At 48.5% G+C, this 11,304-nt stretch overlaps 1 protein-coding gene across 3 annotated transcripts; it reads left to right on the forward strand.

Moving 5' to 3' along the window:
* Window positions 1–348: 348 nt before the first annotated feature.
* On the forward strand, window positions 349–6,349 carry LOC127344322 (rRNA-processing protein fcf2). 3 transcript variants are annotated; one of them, XM_051370556.2, is made up of 7 exons: window positions 349–660; window positions 2,810–2,921; window positions 4,297–4,552; window positions 4,617–4,677; window positions 5,229–5,303; window positions 5,408–5,523; window positions 5,947–6,349. In XM_051370556.2, the coding sequence occupies exons 2-7, from the start codon at window positions 2,888–2,890 to the stop codon at window positions 6,053–6,055; spliced, it is 651 nt and encodes a 216-aa protein (XP_051226516.1). In that variant the 5' UTR covers window positions 349–660; window positions 2,810–2,887; the 3' UTR covers window positions 6,056–6,349. The 3 variants fall into 3 exon arrangements, with proteins under 3 accessions (XP_051226516.1, XP_051226519.1, XP_051226517.1); XM_051370559.2 differs by lacking the exon at window positions 2,810–2,921 and having other exon boundaries at window positions 350–660; window positions 4,281–4,552; XM_051370557.2 differs by lacking the exon at window positions 2,810–2,921 and having other exon boundaries at window positions 351–660.
* Window positions 6,350–11,304: the final 4,955 nt, after the last annotated feature.

Below are 11,304 nucleotides of genomic sequence, written 5' to 3' on the forward strand. Positions count from 1 at the left end.
ACGTATTTCAAGACGAACTTTGACCATAAAAATTGAGCAACAAAATTTGATTATATTATATGTAATTAGTATTGTTGGATTCGTATTGAAAAGCACTTTCTAATGATGTTAATTTTATATAAATAATCTTTATATATTTGAAGTAATACTTAGTCAAACGAAAAGCACGTAAAATGAGGGCGCCTTATTCTTTGAATCGGAGGTAGTATAAATGGATTATTTTCAAAAAAAAAGGACACGATCTGGATGAGAATGGTCCGAGCCAACCCGTCGGGCCACTGGCCCGACCCAAAAATTCGAGGCCGTTTGGACGGCTGGGTCGGCCTAGTATAGAAATCGGTCGGGGCCGACATTTGTTGACCCGTTCGTTCGCCAGTGTCGACCCAATCTTGGACGCCCTAATCGCGGCCCCCGACGCCTTCCATCTGTTCGGCGGCGGCGCTGTCCCCGGCTCCTCCCCCTTGGCGTCCTCCTCACCGTCCAGGACGTCCCTCTCGCCATCGTTCTCACCGTCCCTCTCGCCTTCCAGCTCATCGTCGTCATCTCTCTCGGCCGTCCAACTCGTCGTCCTTCTCGCCAGTCCAACTCGCCATCCAGCTCCTTCTCCGTCTTGTGCTGCTCTGGCGACCTTCCCCTTCCACTAGCCGCTGCAAAGCACAGGTGAGACTTTCCCCCACATGCCCCGTCCCTTGGTTGTGGCTGCTCTGCTTCTTGATTCAGCTTACTAGATCATGGTTTGCCTGAAATTGTTGAGTTGTATTTTCTTTTTTTGAGTATGAATAGGACATAGAAGGTTAGCATTCCATGCAATACAGATATTTACAGGTGCTTACAAGTTGTTCTCTAGTTAATCATGCCTCCTCTCGGTTAAGACGGCAAAGCTCCTGTAGATTTGCTGGGCATTTATTTATACTGAATTGAACCAGTGGCGGAGCCACGTTGTGGCTGTGTAGTCAAGCGACTACACAGGTTTTTGCAAATCGAATGCCGTTGGCTATGCATGCTCACGGCTAAACGCTGTAAACTCTTGAAAATGACCACTCCCCCTGAAACCTCCGCTTGACTAGTAACTCCCCCTGATTCCACGATGGGTATCCCTCCCTCTCTCTTCCGTTTGAGCAGCTTCCTGTAACCCAGCGTGGCATGTAAATCCCCAATTTGTTCGATCATGAAATACCCAATTCATCAGATCTTAAATCCCCAAATCAACCTGCAAGCCTAATTAATCGTGACGACATGGGAAGGAGTAGCCCAGCGCTCTTGTTCTAGTAGAGTACGAACACCGGGAGTTGAGGCCGGCCCGCCGCCGGGAATTCGCTGGCATGCACAACTACCTCCGGTAAACAGGCTCACGGGCGGCCACCTTGGTGGTCACCAGCCAGGCACGGCCCCATTAGGCGATCGTCAAATTGACACGCCATCAGTTAGTTTGTCCATTGGCACAGAACTGCGTGTCAGCGTGTCTACAACGACATCCACTTCAACACCAGGACGAGGCCCTTTCCTTTTACTCCAATTCCATTTTCCTTCTCAAATTGTTAGAATATTAGTTGTTCTAGGGTACTTGATCTATCCTTTTATGATTTTTCTTTCTTTTGTGTTCCTGTTTAGTTTGTCTACATAAGTATGTTACTACAATTTTATAAAAAAATAAAAACAGTGTGTTATAAAAAAATCTTCGTATTTTTAAAGCTTGACATCACAACTTTTGGATCCTGGCTCCGCCACTGAATTGAACCAGACGATACTTATATGTTCCTACTTGAGTAAAAAAAGCTAGGTGGTGCCGGTGTGTATTTTTGCTGGGCATGTATTTATACTGAATTGTCTGTTGTGTCTTATTTAAAACTAGGACAAAACCCGTGCTTCGCTACGGGGAAAACTCGAAAACATCTCCCAGCAGATTGGTTGGCCACTTGGCCAACACAAATCCTTGGTTGCAATGGGAAAGTAGCCCAATAGCGTTTCATGCTTTTACTCATGTAACTTATGTCAGTAGCATCTGTTTTGAGAGGCATATGTCAAATTCGGTTGCCTTTGAACACACATGATCCAGCAATTTATTATAGTACAAAATGCTCAGCGTATCAAGCCTTTCATCCGAATAGTGTAAGCCCGTGTGCTGCTACTGTTTCTTCATATATTTTTTAGGCCATAGAGAATTTCAGTACTACCACTATCCATAAATAGATGCCAAAAGTTTATCTAAATTTGAATGTATCTAGACACGATTTAGTGTATAGATACATCTGAATTTAAATAAATCTTTGGCATCTATTTATGGACGATTTAGTACTATAAATAAGTTTTCTTGATAGGATGGAGCGTTACTCAATGTATATAAAAGTATACATCATAATTACGGTGTCTTGCCGGATTGAAATACCGCCTCGAAGGGCATGTTTTACTTGGCACAGTTGAATTTAAACGCATCAAATATTCCACATATTGTTAAATGAGTGTATTCATGGGTAAAAAACAGGCGATACGAAAATTTATTGTAGCAAGCTCATTACAGCTTGTAAAACAAAGCAGCTTAAGCAGAGTGTGTTGCAGTACATGCCCCTTCGTTTCATATTCATCTTTATCGGGAGGCTGTCATGAGCTACATGCCAGATGAACTGATGTATTTTTGGTGGACAGTAAAGCTTCCATATGGCTCCAGAGCAATTGCTTGCCGTCATCATTTAGTCCGGAGCTCTAGGTGGCAGGCCATCTTGCTTCTGTGCATGTACTCCACGGAGGCATTTCCCCTTCACGATTTTCCTCTATTTCATGCTAACCCATTACGAATTGCATGTTTTGACAGAAGTGCACAATAGACTACAGACTGCACCGTCGAATCAAGCAGCCAGAGGTAACACGATAGTTACGAGCACGAGCTTGCATGTCTTCGGCGGCCTTGTCGATGCGTCAGTCAAGTACGTTTTCCTGTCCATATATAGGCAAAACTGCAGAGGAGGATGGGGTTGAACTTGGGCACAAAGCGGCGTTTCTATACCAGCCGGCGGCGGCGGCACTCAAAGGGTACTTCGCCGTCGTCAGCAACGCTCGCGCGGCCACTTCTTCGTCTTCTCTGCGGCAGGGGATGCACCGCTAGAGCTAGGAACGGCGCAGGCCCATGCTCTGCCCTACGAAGGCGTGGATTGGGGCACCAAGTACTTCGCCGTCGGCGTCATCTTTGTCTTCTCTGCGGTAGGAGATGCTGCGCTTTGAATCTCTCAAGGACGATGACGACGAGATGGCAAAACGACTGACTGGTGCTCATCTCGTCGTTTATGCAACATGGGTTCTCAAGTCCTCGATGACGACGCAGCCGCCTCCCGCTGCAGAACCATGGTGCGTGCCGCCGCTCATCACCGCAGTCGATGACGATGACGAAGCGTCCTAGCGAGTCCATGTGCTACCGAGCTGAGGACAGCGAGCTGTACGTGTTGCCGACATCGATGGGCGGTACCCTGACATCGTCCTTGGCCAGATGCTTCATGACCGTGTTCACCTCGACGCTTTCCGTCACACCATGCTCGGCGACGAAGTGGAGAATCTACTGCGTCTCCTCGATGCTTGCCATGCGGCGGCTCCTAGTAAGAATCTTCCGTATGTTCGATCGCCGCTCTGATGCCATGATTACTGATGGGGCGGAGTAGCGGAGCGCCGTTGCCTGGCGATCTCGAAGCGCTCGCCGTCGTCGGAGTACTGTCCTCTCCCACGACCTAATCTCGTAGACTTTGCTCATATCCTGGATTGATTTGATGAACGGCAGATCGATCCCTCCCATATTTAAAGACTTAGAGATTGTGTCAGCCTGTATATAGTTCTACTTTGACACGGATCAGTCGCTCGCTACGGCCCAACAGCGCAATACGAACGTGAGACACACGTATGGAAGTATTTACGAAACGGTTTTTTGACTTAGCGGTGGCATTGGCACGTAATTTAGACAAAAATCAGGGGTAATAAAAAACGAACGAACAAGAAGCCTTATTTTCTTTATTATTAGGTATAGATGAGTTGAGATTGGACTGTACTTTCTTTGCTGTGTATAAAGGGCTGTAATTTTTGTATTTTAGTTAAATTTTGGGTCGGCCCTGGGTACCCATTGGCCAGCAGGGCCACGGTATTTTCTCAAAATGGGTCAGCCCATGGCCCCAAAATTGGCCTTGAGGCCACAGGGCCAGGTCCAAGAACAGGTCCGGGCCAGCCCATTCCCATCCTGAGCGCCGCCTTTCCTCCTCTCCCCTGCACCGCCGCCCCTACTGCTGCCGCCTAACCCAACGAAGCTACCTGATCTTACAGGCAGCAGGAGAGAGATGCCGGAGGCGGCGGCAGCGCCAATCGGCCTGTCGTGGGCACCCAAGATGCCTTCCCTGCCGGCAGCCTGCGGCAGCAGCAGCAGGAAGGGCTCGGCGCCGACCTCGAGCATCGACGCGCAGGGGAGCCTCTGGAAGCCCAGCAACGAGCTCGTGGGCGGGCTCTTCGTGCCGCCGAGGGACCCGAGGAAGGTCAACAAGATGGCGAGGAAGAACGTCAAGGACACCACCGGCAAGGGCTGGTGAGTTGGAAATTTGAGTCTTGCTGTTGGTTTCTTGTATGGATACTTACGGTTCCATTTGCAGGTTCGACATGCCTGCGCCTACCATTACACCCGAGTTGAAGAAGGACCTTGAGATTTTGCAGGTATGGTATTGCACTTGGGTGAATTGTTCTCAGTGGTATTACTTTTGTGTGGGGCTACATTATGTAACTGTGGAAAGCAGAAGCTAACTCTCTAATTGGGCGTTTAGTAACGTGATCCTGAATTCCTGATGGTCAAGCATCAGCCATTTGATAAGCGTGTACTAGAATGTAGAGCATGCGTACTCATGGATTTTTCTTTTGCTTGTGTGTTATTCTCAGGATAATAATAGGTTTCTCCTACACAAAATGCAAGTGTTTTCCACTTTTCCTTTTGTTTGGTCTCAGTAGCAGAGAAAATAGCCGTTGAGTAAGCATGAATGGTTTAGTAAACAATTAGTACCATCCATATTTGATTGTCGTCATGTACTTTGGAGGCTTATATGATAGTACTGCAATCTGGTCGAACTGTGTTAGTTCTAAGAAGAACAGAATATTGTGAGTTAAAATACAATTTAAATGTTGAAGCACAATAATGACGGGGCCATCTTTTTGTTCTTAGTGTTTATATTTTTGGTGGTTTAACCACAATATTCTCAGCATATGTTTTTCAGCTGAGGCATGTACTGGACCCTAAAAGGCATTTCAAGAGATCTGGTAAATCCAAGGCCCTACCGAAGTATTTCCAAGTAAGCAATCAAATCACAAAGCTTTGTTAATATTTTAGGTATCTCACTGTTGAAAACTTGTGAATGTTCATCAGTAGTTAATATGCTTAATATTATCGGTTCAGGTGGGAACAGTTATTGCGCCTGCGTCTGAGTTCTACTCAGGTAGGCTCACAAAGAGTGATCAGAAAACAAACTTGGTCGATGAGATATTATCTGACCCAAAACTGAAGAACTACAGGTATGCCCATCATCCTTTTACCACATGCAGTGATACTGGAGACTCACTGTCTTTGTTCTTGTTTTTGCCTGTCAGTACAAGTTTTTGTGAGTTGAATATGCTGGATCAAAGGATTTCATGGGTAGTTAGTTATACAACAACAGAACCATATTCTAGAATAGACTAGAGCCTTTCCTTGGTTTGGAGTTAGGTTTGGACGCAGCGTCCATTGCATGAACCACTGTCTGATTCTGTCACATATCAGAAGTAGCTCCAGTTTTCCTTCAAAAAAAAAAAGTAGCTCCAGTTTGATAAAAAAAAAACAGAATGAACTTATGTACTTTTTGATCTAAATTACTAAAGAACTTGGTAGATAATGCATATATTTCAGTTTAACTAGAGCATCCCTGAAACTGAATGCCGTCACCCTCCGTGAAAATGCAGGATGCGCAAGGTAAGGGAAATTCAGGAGACACGGACGCCAGGAGGCAACCAGAAGTGGAAGAACAAGGGCAGGCAAACATTCAAGAGAGCCAAGGATAGGCGGAAATAAGCTACACGTGGTGTGTTCTCCGTGTATTGAAGCCAATGAAGAAGCGAGAAATGGAGCCAAACCAGAAAGACCTGAGCACATTCATATTGCAGCCACTAGTACTGTCCTTGTGCCTGCAGTGTAATGTAGCGAACGCATGTTGACCGACAGCATTTCCTTTCCTATATGTAAGCAGGTGTAACGTAACGTGAGAGATGTTCGTTCCCATACTTACTAGTAATGTGATCGGAGCTTGAGCCTTGATGTATTATCCAAGCATATTTGCCGAGCAAAGTATATTTCTCATCGTAATGACGGAATTTGAGTTTGGAATGATGCTTTGACTCAATAATAAGAGCATCTCCACCGGCGGCTCCCAAATATATGTCGGTAGGGGCGTCTCCACTGCATCCTCTATTTGGAGATGCTGCTATCACACCGGCGGACCCGATATAATTAGAAAGTTAAATTCAAGTTTTGAAAACGATATCCATACAAAGTTTGAATGAAATTCGTATAAATTTAACGTGAATTCAAACTAAAAAACTAAAAAAACATTTAGCGACGCTGGGTGTCGAAGGCGGTGAAGTCCAGGTCGTTGCCGCTGGATGACCCGAAGGACCATATGTTGACCTCATCGGGCTTCTCCTCCTTCGGCGCCGGTAGCTCGGAAGGCCCGTCGAGGTCGACGAAGTTGGCGCCGTGGTCCCTGGCGGACCACACCGCCGCCTACCGCGTGTCGATCGCGATATGTCGGTAGTCTTCGTCGACGGAGCAGCCGACAATGTACTGTAGGGCGGGGAACTCCTCCTCGTCGCCGTCGCCACGGAGGGCCGCCTGCGCCTCGACCTCCTTCTCCCACCATTTCTTCTTCGCCGCCGGAAGTGGTGGCGAGGCCGCGGCGTCCTCCTCCTTGACGTGGGGGCGACGGCCCAACCCCATCGTCCGATGGGTCAGAACAGAGGACGCGCGCCTCGCCTCGTCGCGGATGACGGCGCCTCCGGAAGGAGGCGCGGGCGCGGCCGAACGCGTGCGCGCAACGGCAGACGACGATCCGGTGCGCGGGCTTACGGACGCCGCAGTCCTCTCCGGTGGCCTCTGTAGGGTCGGCGCCCGCGGCGCCATGCGCGCCGCCTGTGGGAAGTACACCGGCTCCCGTTGCCCGCGGATGCGCGGACGGAAGCCATACTGGCGGAGCGTGTCGTCGACGTTGCGGCCATACCACCAGGCACGGTGGCCGACGGTGTTGAAGCGGCCGCTCGAGCGGTTGGCCGTCAGCGCACTCGTGTTCGAAACGCAGTCCCCAGTCCGGGCTGTCGAGAGCGTTGTCCGGCAAGCTCCTCTCCTCCGGCGTCATCTGGTTTCGCCGTTCCCAGGCAAGGGCCCGCGTCTGTGCTCCTGGCGGTGGCGGCGGCGGCACGGCGAAGCCGCCGTTGGAGATGTGCCAGCCGTGCGGCAACTTAAACTGTACTGGCACGGGATGCGGTGCCAGTACAGTATGTCGGCCTTGTCAAGGCTAAGCTGCGTCAAGCGGAGCACGCCGCTGCCGCCGGCCTGGTCGTTGTGCGCCATCGTTGGTGGGGTGCGTGGGAGGTTTGCGCGGAGGTTGGACGGCGGCGGCTAGGGTTGGATGGCGGGGAACAAAGAGAAGTGCGCGCCGCTGGGGTTTTTTATGGGAGGTGGCAAACATGGGTAAGGTAGGTGGATGCCACGTGGCCAGTCGCCGCCCTCGCCGTCTGGGTTTCCGCGCGGGAGGCCATTAACGCCGATGACCAACCTCCCCGTGTCCCAATGCGAACCGCCGCGTCCTCTCGCTGACAAAACGTCCCACCCGCGAAAACCGTCGTTCCGCGAGGCGCCGGCGCAATTCGCGTCCTTGGCGAAGGGGCCGGCTCGGGGTTGCCGGCGCTTCACCGGCGCCGTATGAGGCGCGTAGGTGTGAGTCCATTTTTGCTTCCGGCTCAAAACGCTATCGAGGCCGCTATAGGAGCCGCCGGTGAAGATGCTCTAAAGCTCATCTACGTAATTACATCAAAATGGTTATACATCAAGTGTGCCATTTGGATACATCTGAATAGTGCGTCATCAGTCATGGATGAAATGAACACAGAACTGTATGTAGGTCGCCAAGCGTATGCTTTTTGTCAAACTGTTGCCTGGGAGCGGGTGCACACCACTTGTCCCCTTGCCCAGCGCCACATTGGCCAATGCTGATGGACGCCAAGCAAAACTTAGAGCATTTTTAGCAGAGCCCGTAAAAACGTGAACTGAAAAAGGCAAGTTTAGTTTTATCGAACTCTGTATTTGGGTCATAAAATAGCTGATTCTATTTTATAGTTTTGATTTACGGGATCTGTTCTGCGCAAGTGGCATCCGAATCCGTAAAAACAAGGTTTATACAATTTATTTGCATATGATCGATCAAACGTCGCGATAAAACTCAAACACATCTCCATGTAGGAGGCGTTCTCGTTCCTAATCGGACGATGCCTCAGTACCTACTCGCAGACAAATAAACGAAGGAAGAGTTCATGTGTACCTTGCTGACCCCTCATCGAGCACGTCCTGGGCGACGTTGGTGCTTGCTTCCTCCGGCGGCGGCGTTGGCCTAGGCGGGGAGGGGATCGGTGGCGGGGCGCCACGGGTCGTCGCCGCCTTCACTTTCGTCCTTTTGGGGCCCGAGCTCTTTGATCTTGCACGGGGCGCCTTCGGCTTCGTTGCCACCACCGAGGCATCACAGGTGGACGCGGCGGTAGCGGATTACGGGACCACATGCGTTCCCGCGCGCCGCCGCTTCGCTCCGCTCGTCGCCGAGACCGGCGTTGCTTCCTCCGCTGGGGTCGCAGGGATGGTAGGGATCGCCGGGGTGGTTGGAGGAGCGGTGGAAGCTGCGGCGACCACGTGAGAAGGTGGCGGCGCCTGCGAGGTACCAACGGCGGCCGACGGGGTCGATTCGAGACTCATCGGAGCGAAATCGGAGGGTGGCGGCGCAGAGGAAGGCCAGGGCGCACAGATCGGTGATAACCCACAAGTATAGGGGATCGCGTGTAGCCTTTTCGATAAGTAAGAGTGTCGAACCCAACGAGGAGCTAAAGGTAGGATAAACATTCTCTCAAGTTCTATCAACCACTGATACAACTCTACGCACACTAAGCGTTTGCAATATCTAAGAAATAAAACTAGAGCGATAACGGGTATGAGAGGTGACTTTGCAGAACAATAAATACACGGAATAAATGTTAGTGCTGCAACAATAAAACAAACTAAACTAACAGTACCATGAGTGTGGAAAGACGGTGGTAATAGTGGTGTCTTTGTCCAAGATCAATTAGTGAAGATCTTGGGTTCAATGTCTTCGATGCAGCTTTCTATGTAGGAGAGGCTAAATATACATGCTCTTCCTCCGGGATTACAAGTACTATATGATTGACTTGCTAGCAAACATCCGTAAATACTAGCAAGCATTAAGGTTTCCCCAACCATAGCCTTAAGTAAATGGTCCTCTTACTCTCATACATGCAACTATCTGGTTCGCGTCCTCAGGTTTCTGTCACTCCGGCAGAACTTCCCCTTCTAGTATACAAGTACTACCAACCCTATGGTGCTTGATCCATGCGCGCACAAATATAATGGGCACAAAGGACGGTAACATATCAACATACAACTCTAATGAACCAAAGAGAAACAACCAATCAATCAATGAACAAATAAACTATGGCAACATGACATAGATCATAAGATTATAACTTATAGCATCAAACACCATGTTTACATAGGGTGGTACAGAGATTTGTGAGAGGATGGACCACTGAATACAATGAGGATTTGGTGATGGAGATGGCGGTGAAGACGTCGGAGAGGGGCTCAGCGAGGAGCGCCGGGAGGCGGAGGCGTGGGCGGCGCCGGCGGCGGCACGGAGGACTCCTTCCCCGCCGCCGGCATCATGGGGGAGCGCCGCTCCTTAGCCTTCTTCTTCCTTGAGTTGGTGCTGGTGTAGATGAGTGTTTCCCCCTCCTTGGCACAGCCAAGGAGGAGGATTTTCGTGACAATGCTTGGGGGCCTCCAAAAATAGGGTTTCCCATCAATATATAGTGTTGGAGATGCAATCTAGGCCATGAGATGGATGCCCATTTGATCCAAGGACTCTTGGGCACATCTAGAACCTTTCTAGGACTCCCCTCTGTCCTTCATGATCCTCACAACTCATGGTTGGGCCGAAATATCCAGGTATGAAAAGAGTTTGTGTCAAATACGTCACCAACTTTCGGAGTCCCGAGACTGCACGAACCTCCGCAGTAATTCTGCTCTGCCGGATGCATCCGTTGTCCGTTCTGGACGAATAAGATGTCCAAATTGTTCGGTTTGAAATTTTCTACAACTTTGTAGTTTACGACTTTTCCATTGGACGTCGTTTTGATGGAGTTTTGAAGTGATCTTTGAAAAGTGTTCAGCAGGGACAGATTCCGGGAAATTCCAGATTTCACCATAATGAGCTATTTCCTTCCATATTTTCCTATTTCCTGCACAAAAAAGTTGAAACCAATAACTTGTGCACTTTTTCAACTATTAATAGGTTAGTCCCTTAAAACATATAGTAATTGGTGTAAAACAAGCATGGAACATCAAAAATTATAGATACGTTTGCGACGTATCAACATCCCCAAGCTTAACTCCTGCTCATCCTCGAGTAGGTAAGTGATAAAAAGAATAATTTTTGAGGTGGCATGCACCTTCAAAGTTCAAAGGATTACTAGATACAAATAATTTAAGAACAATTAATAACACATTCATGATTCAATCAATAATAATTTTGGGACCATGCACATAGAACTAAAAACGACAACTATGCTCTCATAATACGGTGCATATAACTTAGAAGATGAAGACTCAACATAAAAGTAAAAGAATGGCCCTTCGCAGAGGGGAGCAGAGATTAAACATGTGCTAGAGCTTTTTATTTTGAAAACATAGAGATATAAAATTTTAAGAGAGGCAATTATGTCAACGATAGTAATAAGTAATATAGGTTATGTATAAAACTTCCTATAAGTTGCAAGCCTCATGCATCGAATACTAATAGTGCCCGCACCTTGTCCTAATTAGTTCGGATTTCTATGGATTATCATCGCATTACATATGTTTCAACCAAGTTTCACAAAGGGGTACCTCCATGCCACCTGTACAAAGGTCTAAGGAGAAAGTTCGCATTAGATTTCTCGCTTTTGATTATTCTCAACTTAGACATCCATACCGGGACAACATGGACAACA

This window comes from Lolium perenne, chromosome 3, assembly GCF_019359855.2.
Source record: "Lolium perenne isolate Kyuss_39 chromosome 3, Kyuss_2.0, whole genome shotgun sequence".
Classification (NCBI taxonomy): Eukaryota; Viridiplantae; Streptophyta; class Magnoliopsida; order Poales; family Poaceae; genus Lolium; species Lolium perenne.